Source organism: Schistocerca americana, chromosome 1 (genome assembly GCF_021461395.2).
Source record: "Schistocerca americana isolate TAMUIC-IGC-003095 chromosome 1, iqSchAmer2.1, whole genome shotgun sequence".
NCBI classification, from domain to species: domain Eukaryota; kingdom Metazoa; phylum Arthropoda; class Insecta; order Orthoptera; family Acrididae; genus Schistocerca; species Schistocerca americana.
In genome coordinates, this window is record NC_060119.1 from 794,918,979 (window position 1) to 794,942,329 (window position 23,351).

General features: G+C 41.4%; 1 protein-coding gene across 1 annotated transcript in view; it reads right to left on the reverse strand.

Annotated features, from left to right (window-relative positions):
- The window catches only part of LOC124545606 (DNA-directed RNA polymerase II subunit GRINL1A), a 35,179-nt gene that overhangs the window by 6,311 nt on the left and 5,517 nt on the right, over positions 1–23,351 (reverse strand). The window contains exon 2 of the mRNA XM_047124557.1: positions 13,304–13,552. Within this exon, the coding sequence (XP_046980513.1) occupies positions 13,304–13,552 (249 nt within the window). The remainder of the gene's footprint in view (positions 1–13,303; positions 13,553–23,351) is intronic.

A 23,351-nucleotide genomic window follows, 5' to 3' on the forward strand; every position in this document is an offset into this window, starting at 1 on the left:
ACATAATTTTTGAGAGTGCTGTCACTGAAGTTGTGTTTTTGTTGTGTGTTACGAAAATGGAACAGCAGAATTTAGAGCAACGTTATGACATCAAGTTTTATGTTAACTTAGGGAGAGTGTGACCTTTGAAAAGTTGAAACAGGCCTATGGGGATATTCCTTATCAAGAGATCGAGTTTTTTGCTGGTACAAATCATTTTTGGAAGGCTGAGAACATATTGAAGATGAACCTCATTCAGGGAGACCTTAAATTTCAAAAACTGATGAAAAAATTAAAAGTGTGTGTGTGCTCTTGTGAGATGAGATGGCTGTTTAACAACAAGGATGATCAATGACCAGTTAAACTTGCATACTTTCACCATACATCAAATTTTGAGCTAGGTTTTGCGCATACAAAAGGTCTGTGGCAAAAGATGCTGAAAAACCTGACACTGAGCAGAAGGGCAATCACAGAAATGTGCACACTGATCGTCTATAGAGCATAGTCAAAGGGCACAAATGGTTCAGTCTTGTTATTACAAGTGATGAATCTTGGATTTCTGAGTACGATCATGAGACAAAGTGGCAAAGTGAGGAGTGGCACCCTGAGACATCTCCTTGACCAAAAAAAGGTTGCATGGACATATAAAAAATCAAAACAACAGTGATTTGCCTTTTTTGTTAGTAGGAATCATATTATCATGAATAAAACATTTGTTCATGCAGGACAAACTGTCAACCACGTGTTTCCCAAAGTTATCCTTGAAATTTTTTTCTTTTCCTGAAATTGAAAATGGGACTCTGGAGAATATTCAAAAGAATGTGAGCAACATGTTAAAGGCCCTACAAGTTCAAGCTATTCATCACTGTTACCAAGACTGGAAATGATGACTCCACTGGTGTACAGCTGCTGAAGGGAACTACTCTGAAGGGGACAATATTGTCTGGAGTAGATAGAGGGGGTTATGATTTGCTTGGTGCACAATATGGTGATTGAACCATGCAGTGGTCAGATGTGGTTGACCAGATCCTTGATGATGAGTATACCTGCCCTCTCATTCCCAGGGTGTCCAACAGTGGACCAATGTTGCATACTGTAAAGGATGAGCCAGACAATAAGGGATTTTACTTTATTATATGAGCACCCAAACAGTAACTTCATTACTCCATTACGGCCAAGCCACGGCCGGCAGTGTTAGCTGCCTGTAAATTCTTTCGTCCCACGGTCTAGTAACAGGAAGTCAGTACCGAGAAAGGGCACCTTGTTCACGCGCCTCTCTCGTGTGCTGACGAGGTAACGCCGTCCTAGGCGTCGCTTAGCAGGCAACGCTCTGGAAAGTTCCATGCCGCCCGCACGGTTTGCTCGGTCCTGACCAATCAGGGTGGAGGAAGCCGCGTGGTGCGTCGAACATACCCGGCCGCCCGTCGCCGGGCTCGGTCTCTTGTATTCTTGCTCACCCGCGAGTCGGATGCGCGCCCTGTAGCATTGAACATCTCCCGCTTCTCCCGGTGCTGCGGCACTGTGGACTTAGTTTTGGCAGACAACCACTTGCGGTAGCTTCGCGAACAATGTTCGCCAAATTGTAAGCTCTGGCTCACCCTCACCTCCCTAGGCCTATGTAGCCCCTTTCATCATGCTTTAGCCAATAAATGGCCTTTCTCTAAAAATTACACTATTATTCCATAACGCCCACCGCCTGCCCATACCTGCCATCCTGTACAATACAAATGCTCCACAAATCTGGATATTGCACGATTTGATCTGTCAGCCAAATGCAGACCCACAATGGGGACCCTACAAACTCTGTCAGGTACTGATAATGCCTTCTCATATGAGTATGTAGCATCTACGTGTCCTTCAGTCATCACTTAACAGCTGACAATGTTTACCCAACTTACGTACTCTAATGGACCTGATAACAACAGTAAACACGACAAACACTAATGCACGCTGGTGGCCATTCTGTCTGTCACAGATAATTCCAAATGTAACCATTTACATACCTGCTGATGGTGTGCATGTTTACGAAATTACATTTACATCCAACCATGTCTTTTGGGAACTTCATCTTTTCGTCAGGCAGTGCATTTTCATGTTTAATTAAATTCTTGGTGTTCTCATTTAGTACAACCAACTAGAGTGTAGTATAAACAACAACAAAACTGACTTGACTTCTTGATCACCTGCTGTGTGGTCAGAAGTTTCCATTAAGGAATGCGCATGCGTGCGCGCACGCACGCAGATGCACATATATATGAAGAACACATTTTCTACATTCATTCCTAAAATTTACAGTAAAACAACAACAAACACAAACAAAATTAAAATACTGCAGAAGAAGATACATGTAGTTAATCACGACACTACATACTTGTTGGACTCTAGAAAATCACAAAATTTAAAATGCTCCCTTTATGTTTGTCAACTAAAATAAAAGACCTTCTCATCAAAAACCATAATGATTTTATGAAATGAATATGCCACAGGTCTCAAAAACAGATAAGTTTTCTTGCTTTAGTAAAACGTCACAGGTGAGAGGAATGTGCCTTTCACTGATATGAATCAATGTCACTTTGTCCTACCTGCAACCAAATATGGAACACCATGGTTGGAAAGTTAGTTTCACCAAGAAAAGCTTAATCACTTTCAGGTGCTCTTTCTCCTATCTAAACATTCCTATATGATTGAAGAGCAAGATAACTGTTCACAGTGTTCAGTACATTATAGTGCACTGATTTCGCAACAAACCTGCTTTGTGTACTGTGTCTGCTTGCTCATTTCTATGTATGCTGACATGATCTGGTACCCAGAATAATATTGCATCCTACCTCAATTATTGTTGCACAACAAGAAAGTTATGTGCCATCCGGACAAGTTTCTTAGCCAGATACATCTGTCAAATTATCTGGGAGGGGATAGTCACGAAACCAGGAAGTAAGAGGAAATTGTTACCTAACATCAGCTGCAGTGCCCCTACGATTGTATATAGCATGGCACTATGTACCATGAATTTATCAGGAATGTAAAATAAATCCTAAAGACCAGCTTCAGGAAAGCTACCAAGCAGCTCAGGATATCAACCTACCTGAAACCACAACTTTCAACTAAAATTTATGGTGCTTATCTAAAATATTTTAAAAAGAGTGTTTAGAAACAGAATACCACAGTTTCTTCAAAATACAGTAAAACCCCCTTTCTACATTTTTCAGCACACTGACCTAAAAAAGTGTAAAATGCAGGAAAGTGTAACACAGGAAAGCATAGGAAACACAAAGCAAAAATGAATACATTGCCCTTACTGACATTCACTTTATATTTTTTTAATATATTACTCTTACTGTCATTCTCTTTATATTATTTAAAATATGAAATGAGAACACTATAAATTTTTGCCTATTTAAAAAAAACTGAAATAATTGTTTTTGGTCCTTTCTAACAGTGATTAGCTCTACTCTTTCAAGAAACCACATTAAAAAAATATCTCTATTCTAATGTGAGACTTGTTATTCATAATCATTATGAAATTATGATACATAAAACTTGAATACAATATTTGTTAAAACACTACAGTTGGCAGTCTTTGTAAACAGAGAACATAGGCATTATATTACAGCTTGTTGCTGAGAGGGAGGGACATCAAGGGTAAGAAAGAGCGTAGATATTATCATGTTGTGGAGCATGTTGTGGAAGAATGTTTACGTCTCACATCAGGTCATACCAACCTAAGAGTGCATCCACAGTACGGATTAGCATATTTCAAGCGGAAGTAACAGCAATTCATGAAAGCCCATTATAGAGACAGCCATCTTCAAATGTGATGTTAATTTGTATATATGACTGCGAAATTTAATTAAAGCTTTTGTAATACAATGCAACGAGCAAAAGGGAGGTTGCTACAAGTCACCATGATCAAATTGTGATGATCATTAAAGTAGTGACTCAGCATACTTTCCCACCCTTCCAAATACTGCGAAGATATAATACAGACAGCAGTGACTCAACACACTGACAACAAAAATCTTGTTTACTGCACTAACACTATGATACGTGATCAATAACTCTGAATATAGTCCAAGTTTGCTGCATTGTTTCAGGGCTGACTAAGTGGAAATACAATGCATTTTTTGCAGAAATCTGTATGAAAATCAATTTTAAAGGTTGTGATAGCGTCAAAGAAAACTTAAAATGCGGGAAATATTGTACCATGGAATCGTTAATGACTGGAAAGCGTTGTATTGAGAGAATATGACTTCTATTAGGACCACAAAAATTAACGTAAAAACAGGTTTCATTGTATGTCAAACGAAAAACATTCAGAATCTCTTGTTCTGACATTGGTCTAAAATAGGTTGTTTCAACTCTGCTCATGGGGCACAGGCACACACAAGCTGTCCAACCACAGGCAGGCACTGCCTTGTTCAGTGTGGCCACAATCCATTTGGCCACCTCTGCCAACAGGTTTTCGGCCAGGGCAGCCATTCGCACAGGCTAAAGCTCGGCTCCATGACTGTCAGTAAGTCAGCTGTTTATCCACTCCTGTCCACCAGGCACGTGAGGTGGAACAGACAAATGTGAAAATTCAATTACTGTGGCACCATTTTCTAACGGACAGTTGCCTGCACAAATATCAAATGGCCTCACTGTTTACAAAAGATTATTAACTGTAATTCCCCAGATGGATCAGCAACAGCAAGGTGCATACCCATGCAGAGGCTGTCAACGGGGCTAGTCCTAAGTGCCCTAGTGGTCAGCTTAATTACTTCACATATAACTGCATTAATTACCTTAGGACAAGACAGCCTTGCAGACTCCAACATTGGGAGAGATGGGATTGTGCAAGTGATTTGTAAAACTGAAAGAAACATGTTTCATCTGCTCTCCATGTGTTCTAACTGATGCATTTTGCAATGCTGATTGCTTCACAATGCCATTATTTCAGATCCATTGTAGTATAAATGAGTTAAGCTTGTTTCTGATAATTAGGCTCAAGAAATTGATGACTTTGCATAGAATTTTACAGGGCAGTTTGTAATGTTATTTAACCCTGTTTTCATTCATATCTCTTGATGCCAAGTGGAGTCTTTTCTTAGGTTTGCATGACATTTTCATCTCATTTGTAATCCAGAGTTTAAAATCTCCACTTAATATTATCTCATTCTGCCCGGTAGTTAAGAAGTTTAAAAATCCATCAAGCTGTTTTATGAACAATAAAAAATTAACAAATGGAGCTGTGTATATTGTAACTTTTATTATTATTATTATTATTATTATTAAATGAAAGTCTACTTCTGCAGCACAAGCTTCAAAATGATGATAACCGAAAACTCCATGGCAACTCCTACTTTCTCCATATTTGGCCTGCAATAACTGGACTCTTTAAGTTGTACCCACCCACATTTGGCATTCCTATATCTGGGATGAAATGGTATTCAGAAACACACATCACATCCACCTGATTTACAAGATGCAGTTCATCTAAACAAATCAAAAGTTGATATTACTTTTTAAACCCTCTAATATTTCGATGCAACAAGTTTATTTTAACCTTCTTTACAAATAAACATAGGTTCAAAATTTTCATTATATTTGCTTACTTTATTACTGATAGCCTTTACACCAAAAATTTTTCTGCTCTCACACTACTGACTACAGGGATGCACCCATGAGCATCAGTGTTCCCCTTAAAGAGTCTACCAACAGCCCACCCAATTTCCCTTGCCCATTTCTGTTCACATGTAGGTCAAGTGTTGTAAAACCCTCCCTGTCAATAGCATCAATAGAAACCAAACCTATGTTCAATTTCTCACCAGATAGAAGCAGATGATCTAAGCCCATGTTGACCCGGCTCACAGAGATGTTCATCTACGGCTGATCATAACATCTCAAAACAGGAACAAACTCAGCATCTGTACACCTCGTTGTTGAAGCTGTTTTTACTAAACCACTCTCAAGACTACGGGTAAAATCCCTCTCAATCCTTTTTCTTGTACCATTCTTTATTAGAACACGATACGTCTTTCCAAATATTTTGTATGAAGAACCTATATCCTCTCCCACTTGGTTACGGCTTGCACTTGAAATAATTTCTGGTACTTGTTTCCTAGTTCTTCCTGTAACAGCTGGCCTATGCTTCTTCCATTACTACTATCTAACAGTAAGATCTTCCTCCCGTTCCTACTTTCTCTTGAATCCACTGAATTCCTGTTGAAAGCATTCTATGCTCCAGCTACATCTACTGGGGAGTTTTCCTTGTGAGGTAACTTGGCAAAATTATGTTTTGTGTCGATAACAAAGCTGTCAGATAATGTTCTCTTTCTGTGGTCCCTGTTTCCAGCTACCACATGCTGTTTCACATTACACATCTACCCCCTTAAACTTTCTAGTTCTTTCCTAGCACTGTCAAGCCCTGCTTTAAGGGCCTTAATTTTTTTCCTTGCTGTTCGGCTATTATTACATCTTGGGCACAGACTCTACAAGACCATGGATTGCATCACAATTTCCCGTGCCACCTGATTCCCCCTGATGAAGTCATCTCACAACTGCTGCACCTGCACCCCAGAACTAACTTCCCTATGGCAGCTCAAACATTTTATATTTATGTTTGTCACAAAAAGTATCGATACATGGGCCAACTAATAAAAATAAACTGTCAAACACTACAGTTATGCATTTCAATTATATCATTTGTTATACGTACAGTTATGAAGTCACAAGACAAATAAAATGCAGTTACACGGCAATTTATCAATCTCTGGACAGCAAAACTTTAGACCTAAAGATGTATATTCAAGAGCGAACCAAAGCAGACACAGATCCTTGTCCTATCCAGTACCAACCTTCCCCAACCATGACCATTCTACCATGTTATGTAGCCAGTACCTAGTAACTTTCCAGATATTCTTAATCTCTTAACGCGGTTTCACCCTCATTCTCATACATGTTCCAAGAGAGTACATCACACCCATGACTTTAAAGAACCCTGATTTAACCATTCTTGCAGTTGACAAGGCCTCCATTTTTGTTTAGGAGCCATGCTGCTGAAGTAACTGAGAGTCTTCACGAGTTTCATGACACATTGGCTTACAGACCTTACCACTATGAGCAAATCCCAGAGTCCAATATTACCCCCAAAAACTGCTTTAAACATCTAATCAACCTCAATACCTTCTGCCTGATTCCATGTTCCTCCTTGCAATTGCTCCCAAACTCCACAAACCCAATTCCCTTGGTTTCCTTACTTATCCCTTACGCACTGCCGTTTACAATAGTACCACAAAAAGATTTTCTGTCTAGAGTGACCAGTACCTCCAAACAAGTATTTTCTGTCTCCTTTTCTGCATCCAAAACACTTATCATATTATCCGTCACCTTCCTACAGTTCCTATCCCATTACCGCCAGATTTACTGGTTGTTACAGAATGTCCCCACAGTAACCTGTTCATGGGATACTCAACACACAAAACCTCATTTCAGGTACATTGATTACAGTTTCAGGGTCTGTGCTCAGGGCAATGACATACTTTGCTACATCCACCAGTAGAGCATTAACACTTACTCACAAATCCTCTTAACTTAGACCTTCTCCGCTCAATGAGCCATATTCCAAAATGTTGGTCATGACATTCCTCTTATCTGCTCCACACACTGTGTATTTTGAAGTCTCATAGCTTAACATTTTTGAAATAATGTCCTCAAAACTGACTTTAGAAAGGATAGTGCCAAATGATTCAGAACACACAGTAATTGAAATTACAGGTAAGTGGTTCCTTCCCACTTTATTCGCACACAGAAAATCTGACAGCCACTTCAGTCATAATACAGTAAACATAGTATTAAGAAAACAGTCTTAATCGCGTTTTTTTTTATTTATTTACTGCCGACCGGTTTCAGCCCATTGCAGGGGCCATCTTCAGGGCGAACATACTGTGAAATCACAATACATATCTTAGACAAAACTAATGACAACCAGTTTATAAGAGTGGATTACGTAAATATAATGTTTTATCCACTGTTCCGACTACTGGTGGCGTCATGTCTACCAAGGTGTGGCAGGAGACTGTAGAGAATTTACCTTAAGCTTGGGTTTACATAGCAAGCTATGAGCACGAGAGCGTAATCAACGCCTTCAGCGGTGACCAATGGTAGACGTCTAGGATTAAAAATTGAAGTATAAATACAATTTGCGTTAAGTTTTCAATTTAAAGAAACCATGTACATTTACGAGGGTGAGTCAAATGAGTCGACCAGCAGCAAAAACATTATATTTACGTAATCCACTCTTATAAGATGGTTGTCATTAGTTTTGTCTAAGATATATATTGTAATTTCACAGTATGTTTGCCCTGAAGATGGCCCCTGTGATGGGCTGAAACCAATCAGCAGCAAATAAATAAAAAAACATGACAGACTGTTTTCTTAACAGTAAGTTAATTTTATATCAATCACTGTTACTCCAAATCCATGTTGTCTATACAATAAAAAGTTTCTTAAAGGTAAAGATAATTTACCTGTTCCTTCCATAACTTATCCACAATACAATAACCTGGCTTTTAATTCAATGATACAGTACTCTTTGGATGTCACAAAAATCTGACACAGTGGCAATATATCATCACAATAAACACAGCACACACATTACTTGTGTTTAGAGTGTCAACAACACAACTAAGTTATTCACAAAGTACATTTTATAGCACAGTAACACTTAGACATTGCAAATTTACTATCACACCCATGATTTTCAGATGCACAGATATTATGCAGTCAGAGCAGACTTTCGCAAATTTGCACATTTACTTCTTGACCGCCGATTTTCACTCTAACTGACAGTTGTTACTTCTGAGCTTTTGGACCATGGACTTTTAAGTGCATAGATATTAACATTACAACTGGACCCTGCAGACTGGCAGTTTTGGTATGGAGTGGGCTATTTCAGGACTGGTATAAAAGTATTTGTTAATTTCGGAAACTACATGTTTTGAAAATCGGCTAGGTTAGATTTCGCTGTTTTGAAAGAACTATGAATTTTAACAGTTGTCTCGTTTACAGTAATGTTGAAGATTAGTGAATTATAGAAGTATACAGTTTTAGCATCAGGAATATCCTAACTACGAGTGTGGCATCCACCATGAAAATATTAAATTATTTAAATTCTTAATTAGTGGTTTAATTATTGAAGGGTATCAACTAATTAAAAAAATATGGCACAACAAAAGAACAGCGTCAAAGTTCAGAATCTAATGACTGGCACTGGAAAATGTAGCAACATATGAACTTCAATGTTAATTATTTTGGATTTTAATTAGTTTGGTGCTGAATAAAATGTTCCTGAAAAATGAGGTACCAGACTTTATAATGGTATATGTCATTCTACACTCCTGGAAATGGAAAAAAGAACACACTGACACCGGTGTGTCAGACCCACCATACTTGCTCCGGACACTGCAAGAGGGCTGTACAAGCAATGATCACACGCACGGCACAGCGGACACACCAGGAACCGCGGTGTTGGCCGTCGAATGGTGCTAGCTGCGCGGCATTTGTGCACCGCCGCCGTCAGTGTCAGCCAGTTTGCCGTGGCATACGGAGCTCCATCGCAGTCTTTAACACTGGTAGCATGCCGCGACAGCGTGGACGTGAACCGTATGTGCAGTTGACGGACTTTGAGCGAGGGCGTATAGTGGGCATGCGGGAGGCCGGGTGGACGTACCGCCGAATTGCTCAACACGTGGGGCGTGAGGTCTCCACAGTACATCGATGTTGTCACCAGTGGTCGGCGGAAGGTGCACGTGCCCGTCGACCTGGGACCGGACCGCAGCGACGCACGGATGCACGCCAAGACCGTAGGATCCTACGCAGTGCCGTAGGGGACCGCACCGCCACTTCCCAGCAAATTAGGGACACTGTTGCTCCTGGGGTATCGGCGAGGACCATTCGCAACCGTCTCCATGAAGCTGGGCTACGGTCCCGCACACCGTTAGGCCGTCTTCCGCTCACGCCCCAACATCGTGCAGCCCGCCTCCAGTGGTGTCGCGACAGGCGTGAATGGAGGGACGAATGGAGACGTGTTGTCTTCAGCGATGAGAGTCGCTTCTGCCTTGGTGCCAATGATGGTCGTATGCGTGTTTGGCGCCGTGCAGGTGAGCGCCACAATCAGGACTGCATACGACCGAGGCACACAGGGCCAACACCCAGCATCATGGTGTGGGGAGCGATCTCCTACACTGGCCGTACACCACTGGTGATCGTCGAGGGGACACTGAATAGTGCACGGTACATCCAAACCGTCATCGAACCCATCGTTCTACCATTCCTAGACCGGCAAGGGAACTTGCTGTTCCAACAGGACAATGCACGTCCGCATGTATCCCGTGCCACCCAACGTGCTCTAAAAGGTGTAAGTCAACTACCCTGGCCAGCAAGATCTCCGGATCTGTCCCCCATTGAGCATGTTTGGGACTGGATGAAGCGTCGTCTCACGCGGTCTGCATGTCCAGCACGAACGCTGGTCCAACTGAGGCGCCAGGTGGAAATGGCATGGCAAGCCGTTCCACAGGACTACATCCAGCATCTCTACGATCGTCTCCATGGGAGAATAGCAGCGTGCATTGCTGCGAAAGGTGGATATACACTGTACTAGTGCCGACATTGTGCATGCTCTGTTGCCTGTGTCTATGTGCCTGTGGTTCTGTCAGTGTGATCATGTGATGTATCTGACCCCAGGAATGTGTCAATAAAGTTTCCCCTTCCTGGGACAATGAATTCACGGTGTTCTTATTTCAATTTCCAGGAGTGTATTCAAATATGCTGATTAGCTCACAATGTTTTCCCATTATGCATTATAGTAAAACTTTCAATTAGCCATTACTTTTAATTAACAATGTTCTAATGAAAATTATATACTTTATACATTAATCAGCATAATAATAAATTAAAATTGAGCTTTGCCAAATTAACATTTTGGAGTATTCATGAAATCAATCAATTTTTGAAAACATAGTGTAATTGCATAGATAAAAAGTCTACTCACCAAGTGGCAGCAGGACAACAAACATAACAGTGCTGGAATTTGCAAGCTTTTGGAGCCAATGGCTCCTTCTGGAAAAAGGGCTGAAGAGGAAGAAAGAGGGGTGAAGGAAAAGGATTAGAAAATGGGGAGAGTTCGGAACAGTTGCCCACAATGGCGGGTTATGGGAAACTTACTTGGGTGGGATGGGAAAGAAAGACTGGTTGTTCAGCTCTGCACAGGATGAGATCTCAAAACCTGAGAACTTAAAGGTGAAAGATAAAATAATAAGTAAGACAGAGATTAGTGACAAAACATCGTGCACAAGTTAGTACGAGCAGAAAGCTAAGTGCATTGAATGTGGTAGAGGTTGGGGACAGGGAAAAATACACAGGCCAGAAAATAGAAGATATAGAAAATTAAAAGGGAGTGAAGAAAGACATAAATACTAAGGTGAAATGCTGAGACTGAAGAAATTAACGTAAATTGATGCTAGGTGGGTGGCAAGAATCAAAGGTATGTTGTAATGCCAGTTCCCACCTTTGAAATTCTGAGAAACTAGTGCCTAGGGGAAGAATCCAGAGGGTACACGTGGTGAAACAAGCACCAAGATAATGGCTGTCACGTTGTAGAGCATGCTTTGCAATACGTATGTTGCCAGTATACATCCTCTATCTATACCCATTCATCCTAACTGATAACTTTGTGATAGTTGTTCCATTGTAAAAGACCAAACAGCATTTGCATAACAGCTGGTACATGAAGTGTCATGTCACAGATAGCTACCCCTTTGATAGTGTATATTTTGCCACTTACTGGTACAGAAGGTGGTAAGATGGTGCACAGGGCAAGTCTTACAGCAGAGACAGTCACAGGGGTAAGAGCCATGGGGCAGGGAAGTGGGTGGCAGAAGGAGCATAGGGTCTGACAAATCTGTCCAATATCCTTTGTCAGACCCTATGCTCCTTCTGCCACCCACTTCCCTGCCCCATGGCTCTTACCCCTGTGACTGTCTCTGCTGTAAGACTTGCCCTGTGCACCATCTTACCACCATCTGTACCAGCCCTGTAAGTGGCAAAATACACACTATCAAAGGGGTATGACTTCATGTACCAGCTCTTATGAAAATGCTGTTTGATCTTTTACAATGGCATGACTATCTCCAAGTTATCAGTTGGGACGAATGAGCATAGATACAGGAAGTATACTGGCAACATACATGTTGCAGAACATGCTCTACAACGTGCCAGTAATGACCTTGGTGCCTGTTTCACCACGTGTGCCATTTGGATTCTTCCCAAGACACCAGTTTTTCAGAATTTCATTTTGGGAACTGGCATTAGAACAATGTCTTTGGTTCTCGCCAATCCGTAGCCTCAATTTACATTAATTTCTTCGGTCTCAGAATTTTGTGTTAGTAACTATGACTTTCTTTACTCCCTTTTAGTTTTCTATATAATTTTTATTTTATGATCTGTCTATTTTTTCCTGCACAAATCTCTACTACATGCAATGCACTTAGATTTCCACCCACATGCAATGCAATTAGATTTCCACTCTTACTAAACTATACATGATGTTTTGTCAGTAATTTCTGTCTTACATATTACTCTATTTTCCACCTTTAAGCTCTCGAGTTTTCAAATCTAATCCTGCACAGTGCACAAAAATCACTTAGGATCATGTGTGGGAGCAGTCATGTCATATACCAGGGGTGCAGCAATTACTGTGCAATGTTCTATGTCACCCTTTTTTTCCATCTCACCACTGTTTAATGCTTCCTTTTCGTTCTACACTAGCCTACACTAACAACGGCCCATAAACAGTTAGTGTTGCTACAGCCTTTGTGTGTGTGTGTGTGTGTGTGTGTGTGAAATAGGTTTTCGTTTGTTTCCTCAGAAGCAAAGAAACATATGGGACAAAAAGAGAAAAGTGTTCAACACTTATTAGGCAGCTTATTCCTTCATGTTTAATCTACAGCAGCTTTCAATACATTCCCCAGTTTTATTCTTTTATTTATCAGTTGTTTCACTGAAGAAATGACACATGAGTCACAAGCTCGGTATTTCATATTCATGTATGTGTACCGTTCCCTGTTATTCTTAAAACACATAAAAACTATAGAATGACAAATAGTTTAACAAAGTTCTGGAGGCAAATTAAGGAAAAATGTGCTCAGTCTCAAATGACAACTTCATACAACATTCTACCAAAAAGTATAACAATTTCATTAAATTTTCTACCACAAACCTCGAAAGTGATTCTGTAAAGATGATACACATTTCAATCACAAAACTGTTAGTAAAGCTCAAGTCATACCTTTGAAATTCCGAGTCTTCTGAAGATGAAATATTCTTCCTTCGTGTTTCATCTTGGCTTACTTTCTTTTGACCATTAACATTTAAACTGGGACTGCCTGACCATTCCACATCATCACTTCCAATTTTCATGTCAGCAAGAACACTGGTAACTTCTTCAGCTTCATTCCTGTTTGCCTGCTCTTCTTTCAAAGCACTTAAAAATTTTTGTATTTTTTCTCCTTTATCGGGTAACTTGCTAAGGAAAGGCCTGAAACAAAGAAACCACAACATCACTGCTAGTGATATCATTTGAAATTTTACAGTTAAATGACTTAGCACACCTCATTCTCCTTTTTCAGTCTCCCACAACCCCATCCAATACTTTTTTCCTGCACCACTGACTACATATTCTTCCTCCTTTTTCACCTGGGTTTGTGTCTAGAGAAAGGAACATGTTCTTTACAAGAGTGAGTAAAGGTGATCACATAAAATTATCTTTTGGTCATATGAAAACTTCAGATTGTGCTTTCCTATTTTATCCAATACAAAACTTCTGTAATGAGCTGCCTCTGTATAATACAATTGTATGCTGTTCTGGATTTTCACTCATTTCTCATTTTGGTAACAAGTGGATCAGTAAGTGCAACCCAACTCTCCATGTTATCACAATTCATTCAAGACCTTACAGTTCACATTCTACACGTTGGTGAACCTCAGGAAATCAAAACTGCATTCAAACAATGGAAAATCCACATTGGAAATCAACAATTACGAAAAGGATAGATCACTACTTCTGCAAAGATGACACACCGATTTGCAGACTGGCATAACAAAAGGACTGATCCACACTAAGCTTTAGGCCAAAGTCTTCTTCTGGAAAGAAAGGAAACCATGCACACCCCCTGCACTCATGACCCCTATCTCCACTCTAGCCAGACTGAAACTGTTGTGCTGAACTAAAGCAGCAATCGGGAGTGGGGAAACGAAGGGGGAGGGATATCACAGTATGGGTGGGGAGAAAGAAGAGAGTTATCTCGCAGGGTGCGCACAAACTACAGGGGGGAACGGGGAGCAGAAAAGGAGAGGGGGTAAGACTGGCGTGTGAGATGGCAGAGAGGGAACACAATGCGGGCGAGGTAGCATGAAATGGAAGGAGGTTGTAGGAGAGAGGGGACGGCAACTGCTGGGTAGAGGGTGTGAGGACAATAGGTTATCGTAGGTTGAGGATGGGATAATTTCGGGAGTGGAGAATGTTTTGTACGGATAACTCCCATCTATGCAGTTCAGAAAAGCTGGTGGTGGAGTGGAGCAGCTATTAAAATTAAGTGTATTATGATTCACTGCATGTTGTGTCACAGGATGGTGCACTTAGCTCACTCACAGTTTTGCGGTGGCCATTCATTCTTGTGGTTGATGGTCATACCAATACAAAAGGCTGTGCAATGATTGCAACAGAGCTCGTATATGACATGGCTACTTTCACAGGTGGCCTGGGCTCTGGTGGGGTAGGATAGGCCTGTGACAGGACTGGAGTGGGAAGGGGATGAGTGAATTGGGTATGTCTTGCACCTGGGTCTTCCACAGTGATATGATCCTTGCAGCAAGAGCTGGGATTTGGAATGGCACAGGAATGGACTAATGTGTTGGGGAGGTTGGGTGGGTGGCAGAACACCATTTTAGGGGGGGGGGGGGAAGGATCTAGGGTAGAATGTCTCTTATTTCAGGTCACAATGACAGAAAATCAAACCCCCAAGACAAAGGATGTGATTCAGTTGTTCCAGTCCAGGAACGTATTGGGTGACATAAGGTGTATTTCTTTGTAGCTGTTCTTTCTTGGGTGGTGGCAGGATTGGGGGTGTGTGGAGATATGGCACAGCAAATCTGTTTGAGGACTAGGTCTGGGAGATAGTGCCTGTCTGTAAAGGGCTTTGTGAGACCTTCAAGTATACTGGGCAAGGGAGTTCTTGTCACTGCCAGGTTGTATGGGAGGCATTTTTTTGGTGTGGAAGGGATGGCAGCAGTCAAAACGCAGGAGTGGTTGGTGGGTTTAATGTGGACTGAGGTACAGTTGGAGCCATCAGTGAGGAGGTGTTCAATGTCCAAGAAGGCAGCACACCAGGTTGAAGAGCACCAGGTGACATGGATGGGAGAAGAGGTATTGAGGTAAATGAATGACGATACAGTGCCTTGGTCCTGAATCCATATCATGAAGATATTGTCAATGGGCCTGAAACAGACGAGGGATTTGGGGTTTTAGAAGGCCATCCTCTAGATGGCCCATAAATAGGTTGGCATACGAGTGTGCCATGTGAGTGCCACAATTTTGTTTGTATACCTTCCCTTCAAAGGAGAACAGTTGTGTATTAGGATAAAGTTAGTACCGTGTATCAGGAATGCGGTAGCGGTCTGTAGTCTGAAGGACATTGGGAGAGGTAATGTTGAATAACAGCAAGACAATGGGCATGAGGGAGTTGGTGTAGAGGGAAATGGTGTCACCAATGACTTGTAGTGGTCATGGTGGTTGTGCTGGAAATTCAGGGAAGGAAGAGGCTGATATCTCTGACATGAGAGAATGGTTCTGGAAATAGGCTGGAGGTGTTGGTCAATGAAGGCTGAGGGCACAATAACCAGCTACAACAGGGTATTCAGGATCATTGGGTTTGTGGCTTTTGTTTTGAGGAGCATGTAGAAGGTGGGTGTGCAGGATGTCATGGGGAAGAGGACAGAAGTGGATTCAGAGAAGAGGTTCTCAGAAGGGGCTAAGGCTATGAGCATGAACTGGAGGTTGTGTTGGACTTCTGGGATGGGATCACTCTGACAGAGTTTATAGATGAAGTAGTCAGACAATTGGCAAAGACTTTCTGCCAGGTAGTCTTTGTGAGCCATAACAACAGAGGTGGAACCTTTGCCTGCAGGTATGATGATTAGGTGAGGGTCTATTTTGAGGCTGTATATGGCTGTCCTTTGTTCTGCTGAAAGGTTGGTGTTCTTAGGAAGGGACTTGGGCGAGGACGGGAGGCCAAGTTGGAGGTAAGGAAATCCTGAAAAATGGACGGGGTGGTTAGGTGGGAGGGAGAGGTTATCACAGTTGGATGCTGGTATCAACTGGGATAGGCAGGGTTCAGTGTTGGGATTAGGTTAACTTTGGTTGGAGGGATTGGTGGCAACGAAGTGTTTCTATTGCAGAGATCAGCAGTCGGAGAGTAGGCCTTTGACAAGTGCAACAGGGTTAAACCTGGGTGTAGGGCTGCAGATGATGCTTTTGAATAGGACTGAAACTTTTGGGCGGCTGAGGAGTTTGGTAGAAAGGTTACCAGCAGTGTTCTGGGATTGTTTTGGCTCTGGATTTGGTGGAGTGTTGGTAGGGAGATTTGAGAGATGTGGAAAGTTGAAAAGGTCAGTTAGTCAGGGTCTGGGTGCTATGAGGGTTTCATGAGGAGGAACAATGTGTGTAGGATATAGGTTGGATAGTGCTGCTCTAAGGTGGCAGAAAGCTATCAGCAAGTTTTATAGCTTATGGAGGTGGTGACTGGAATGCTCTTCCAGGTGCTGGAGAACAAGGGATTTAATTACAGAGACATGATGTATATAGTAGAGACTGCACAGCAGCAATATCATAGGGGGACAGCACAGGTGGTTCTGGGATGCCAAAGTATGGGTGGGGGAGATAAGAGCACCGTCTGGTGGAGCATGCAAAGACTAGAAGGCATCAGGACCAGGTTGTGCCCAGAGGCTATGGGGAGAGGGGAAAGGGGGAAAGACTAGTGGATATGTTGGCTGAGAGCAGGCACAGTGAGGGTGAGGGGGGTGTGAATTGGCAGACTGGGTGGAAACTGTTGTGTGGAGGGTGTGGGGACAAGGTTGAGGCTGGGATAATTTTGGGAGCAGAGGGTGTGTTGCAGGGATAACTCCCACGTGCACAATTCAGAAAAGCTGGTATTGGAGGGGTGGATCCAAGTGGCTCAGGCTGCAAAGCAATTATTACAATCAAACACATTATGTTCAGATGCATGTAGTGCCACAGGATGATCCACTTTCCTCCTGGCTACAGTTTGGCTATGGCCGTGGATATGTGTTTTTGCAGTATCGGGCTTGTGAAGGACATGGGCTGGTAGAATCTGCAAAGGTGATTAGGCTGTTGGAGAGGGGGGTGGGAGATTCCATGGTTTAGGCAGCATTTAAGGAGTATGATATGGGACCGGATTTTAGCCAGGGAAAGGGATACTTTTTTTGAAATGCAGCAGAAAGATCAAGCAAGGGTCCATTGTGGCAGGTATGGTGTTTGGAAACAGGAAATGACATAGGAAATAGGAAAATGAAGGCATTAGGTGGCTATGAGAGGAGCTGCGTAACAGAAAAGGATGCGCAAAAATACACACACACACACAAATACTCACAAATATGTAAAAATACGCAGGAACAAATACGTAAAAAATATACAAAAACTTGGGAAAAAGGGTGCGAATGGATGAGGTATGGAGACATTTGTGTGTTGAGCTCACGTAAGAGAGAGGGGGGGGGGGGGGATTGGTTAGGTTGAAATTCACAAGTTTGTGTGGCACAGGTTGGTAAGAAAAATAAGTGAAAATATGCAGATATGAGGGAAGAAATGGAACCAATAAAAATAATCTAATTATCGTCGGGAAGAATTTGGGCCAAGAGGAGAGGCACCAACAATCCGCACCGCCACGTAGCCACATGCTGTGCACAGGCAAGACTGATGATACAGTGTGGCTCTAAAAAAAAAAAAAGGAGAAGCTGATACAATATTCAGCTTCATACTCTCTTTTGCGTCTGCGCAGATTACGACTCAGTTCAGTAAACCAACCCGAGCTTCACAGTTCCCCAATCAATCAGTGATTGCATACATAACAGTCACGAGCACGATGGAAACACCATAAGATGCATTTTTTGGATTTTCCACTGAAGATTTTGAAGATAGACTTGTGAAAAACCTGAAACATGCAGTACAGATTTTGAACACAATCGGACAATCATAAGGTAGATGAATGGCTGTTCATGATTATGACTGGATACCTCGCTACAGGTCGCCATGTTGGATGTTTTGGTTTCAAACTTTGAACGCACACTTGTGAAACATCCCAAATTCGCAGTACAAATTTTGACAGCCACTGCTCAATTGTAGGGTAGCCAAAAACCTGTTCAAAATAATGATTACATACCCCACTACAGGTTGTAATTTTATGTCTGCTGCTTGGAAAACAGACTATTTTGCTGTATAGATTCTGACAGCTATCAGACGACTCTACGGTAGCCAAATTTCTGTTCACAAGCATGACTACAGGCTGCAATTTTGAGTCTTTTGGTTCTGAATTTTACAAATACACTTGTGAACAACCATTGGGTGATCATAAGGCAGCACTGTCTGCCCAGTAGATTTCCTGTACCATATCCCTTTATACACCCAATCTTCCCACCACCCCGAAGCAGCATAGCAGTTACAAAGCAGCACTCCCTTTGTCACTCAATACCATCCTGGCCTGGGACAACTGATACACATCCATCTTCAGGACTTTCCATTATCCGTCATCATGCCCTGAAATGAGAGACATCCTACCCAAGATCCATCCCACCCCTCCTGAAGTGGTGTTCTGTCACCTACACAACACCTTAGTCCACCCCCATGTCATTCCCAATACCAGTCCCTTGCCACAGGGATTATAGTGCTTTGGAAGATACTGGTGCAAGATCTACCCAATCCCCCCATTCAGCACTTCCTATTCCAGTCTTGTCAAAGGTTTATTCTACCCGGTCAGAGGCAAAGCCAACTGTGAAAGCAGGCACATCATATATCAGCTCTACTACAATAACTGCACAGATTTTTACAATGGTATGACTACCAATCAGCTTTCCAGCAAGATGAATGGCCATAGCCACACTGTGACCAGGAGGAAAGTGGATCATCCTGTGGCACTACATGCATCTGAACATAATGTATTTGATTTTAATAATTGCTTCATGGCCCGAGCCACCTGGATCCACCCCTCCAATACCAGGTTTTCAGAATTGTGCGTATGGGAGTTATCCCTGCAACACACTCTCTGCTCCCAAAATTATCCCAGCCTCAACCTTGTCCCCACACCCTCCACACAACAGTTTCCACACAGTCTGTCCTACAACCTCCGGCCAATTCACACACCCCCTCACCCTTATTGTGCTTGCTCTCTGCCAACACACTCACCGGTCTTTCCCCCTTTCCCCTCTACCCCATAGCCTCTGGGCACAACCTGGTCCTGATGCCTTCTAGTGTTTGCATGCTCCACCAGACAGTGCTCTTCTCTCCCCCACCCATACTCTGGTATCCCTCCCACTTCCCTGTCCCACTCAACAGTGTTGATTATATTGAATACAACAGTTGCAGTCTGGCTAGAGTGGCTGGAGACAATGATCATTTGTGCATGAAATGTGCCTGCTTGTGTGGATGTGGGTGTGTTTTTCTTTTTTTTCCAAAGGAGGCTTTGGCTGAAAACTTTGCGTGTAACAGTTTTTCTGTTATGCCTGTCTGCAGTTCAATTTGTTGTCTTTAAGGTGAGTACCAATTGATCCTTTTCATAACTGTTGATGTTCCACTGTTTGATTTTGCCTAGCTCCTTTTCTTCCATCACACAACCCTGTGGTGTTTTCCTTTGTTACTATCCCTGAAACATTTCTCTACTCACTGTCCACTCTTTCTCTTCTTTCCTGTTTGTTTTTTTCATCGCCTTCCGAACTGCACTCACTCTGACATCCAAGCCACAATGTATCAACAACCTCATCTGTGCACAGCACACAGCTATGTGACTGCACAGATTGTTGGTGCATCTTCTCATGCTCCAAATTCTCCCTGCCACTAGTTAAATTATTCCTATTTGACCATTTTCATTTGATATGAACTGATATCCCATTAAGCGCAGTTCCACATCAGCAGTCATCCTCTTTGTCAGAGCACAGTAAATCTTGAGAGTGTGGTTTTTTATATGATTATAAATGTTTGTCTCAGAGTCCTGATTAGCAAGTAGGCTAATGTTCTATTCCCTGGAACACAAAATATTCCACTGTAATGCTGCACATTAAGTCACTGATGCCAGCTTGGAATTTACATTATTTGATGACTGGTGACACTGGCCATATCTTAGCTCATAAGCCTCAGGTTTGTTATACCAGAATTTAACTTCAGCCAGTATGGCCCAACCTCTTAAAGAGCTTTATTGACATATCCCCTGCCTCCAAATAATCTTGGGGACATACACTATCTGCACAGTTCAGATGACTAAAGCTCCTGAAACATATTTATATGTCAGCTTTCTTAATTACTACAGGAGCTCTCCTGTTATGTGGTCATCTGATAGTGCCTGTGTTCAAAAGTCTGTGCCTCATTGTAGTAGGAGGAGAACTCTATTTTTCCATATACTATCCATTAGTATCCTTAATTGTCTATATAAACATGGACAATGTGGCTGCTTTTGCTGATAATGTTATTAAGAACAAGGCACGAAGTTATTTCAAGTGGAGAACTGGTGAATATATAAAACTAAATATCAGGCAAAATTACACATTGCTATACAAAGGAAAGTAGTCTCCACCAAGAAAGCCCACCCTGAAGCAATACCTGGTTAGTTGGTTACTTACATGTTCCATGGATTGTTTTGCATGATAGATCGTAATGATAAGGAATGAGTAATTTTACATTTACGTCGTACATTAATTTGAACAGTTGGAACATTCTGAAATTTTCAAAGCATTTTTTTTCTTTTTTACAAAAAAGAAAAGAGATATACAGAAGTGAGTTCAAATTCCTATCACTACCATATACACGTTAAAGTAATACAAATTCTTCAGTGGCACAGGAGTTGTCAAGGAGAAAACTTCTTCAGTTTGTTTTCAAAATTTACTTTGCCATCTGTCAGACGTTTTATATCACTGGGAAAATGATTAAATTTTTTTTTGTTGCACCATTGTGCACCCCTTTCCTGCTAACCTTAATATGAAATTAATGTGTGTCATTTTTCTTCCTGGTATTGTAATTATATACATTGTTGTTCCTTTTGAACTATAGTGGAATATTTGCAACAAACTTCACATGGGAATAAATATACTATGAGGCAGTAGTCAGCATGCCCAACTTCTTCAACAGATGTCTACAAGATGATTGCAGGTGAGCATCACATATAAAGCAATGACAGTCTGGTTATGCATTGGCGAAGTCATCAAATGGGTCATGGCTAGGTATGTGAAAATGTAGCAACCAGATTGTGAGATATTTGGGTGTATTTATCAGCACATTAGACAAAGTATAACACAGCAATAAAGGAGTCTAATGACAGCATGAGCCACAGGTATATTCCTTGAATTGTGTCACCATAGGCTATATATTAGGTGGCACAATTAAAAATAGCTGGCCTCCCCTTTGAATGCACATGCAATATTTCTACTTCTGAAATAGAATAAACAGCTACAACAATTGACATATTTACGCAATAATCAATTGTTAGCATTCTTCTGTCAGCATTTCAGTTTACTTCACCAGTGAAATTAGATGTCTCTCTTTGCAGTCTGCAAAATGACTTCCTCAATAGAAGATAGAACTGAAATTGTGGAAACTATGTGAAAACAGGTTCAATTAATCAAACTCGCAAAATTTTTGGGGTCGAGTAGCTGGATAGAAGACTACCAGGAATGAGAGCAAACAGAATCTGTATAAAAATTGGCACACCTATGCACCGTGCAAAAAGTAAACTGACAAAGAATCCCTTCAGTTCGCACAGCAGAAGTTGTTGCAGACATTTGCCGAAGAATTATTTAGAGCCCAAAGAAGTCTACATGTAAACTGGCCCAAAAGGCACATGTAAGTAGGAGGAGATGCCAGCAGATACTGAAAAGTCTTAACTTGGAGCCATATCGCCTGACAGTTGTGCAGCAGTTATGGGAGGATGGCTGTCAGAAACATGTAGACTACTGCACGTGGTTTTCAAATAACGTCAACAGTGGTTTGTTAGGCACTTTCCATTTTATCAATGGTGATGAAGCATAGTTTCATCTATACAGTTATGTGAATTCACAGGACACGAGGTACTGGGCACTGGAGAACCCTAACACTGTGTGTCAGCAATGACACCATGATGGGGGGGGGAAAAAAAAGCATTTAGTGTGGTGTAACAGGAACATACATAATTTGACTGTTTTTAACTCTAACCTCAAGACAGATAAATTTATGGAAATTTTTGATACATGTTGTGCTCAACCCAATGAACACAGGGTTGCCACAAGTTTCACCAAGTGAAATTCACTGATTTCCACACAAGTTTTAGCATTTTTCCCTGATGAATTTTGAGACCTCAAGGATAAAATAACACATAAGTTGACGATCAGTCTTTGCAACTATGGTACAAAAAACAGCAGTACAAACAAGAAAATATATAAAAGAAACCAGCAAGGAGAAGGTGTTTCCTGGTGTGAGCAAAATCTTAAGTAATAACATAAAATCTTTTGTAATGAACAGTTTTTAGAAGGAGAAATCAAGCCAAATGCTATGTGTGTTTCATTAAGACCAATGATATTTTTCTCATTCCAATAAAACAGAACTAATTCGGTGACAAAAATACACATTTCCTTGGAGTCACAAGACAGATTTAAAATACCTTCACTGATTTCAGAAATAACCTCAGAAAGAAGTAGGCCTCTTGCGAGAAGTGTGTAAGGTGGGGAAGAATTGTGTAAACCAATGCTGTATGTGACCACCAGTAAAATGTTGGTTCTACTATGTTCATTATTGTCAGCTATTTCCTACTTTATTATATATATTATTTTACAGGTATTGTGCAATTTTTCTTTCAAGAAATATACGAGTACAGAGTGTACATACTGCCAGCAACTGACACAATTTTCTTCTTATTATCATCCCCACTTTATAATATTTAAACTACTTTTCAAGTGCCAAAATGTACTAGAACAAATTAAATTTTTATAAAACACTACACTGTACAATGTGCTTGCGGTGAGACAGTCACAATTCCTGAACTCCACCGCCCATGGTCTCTGGCCTGTTGGGGAGCACCATGGGTCCATGA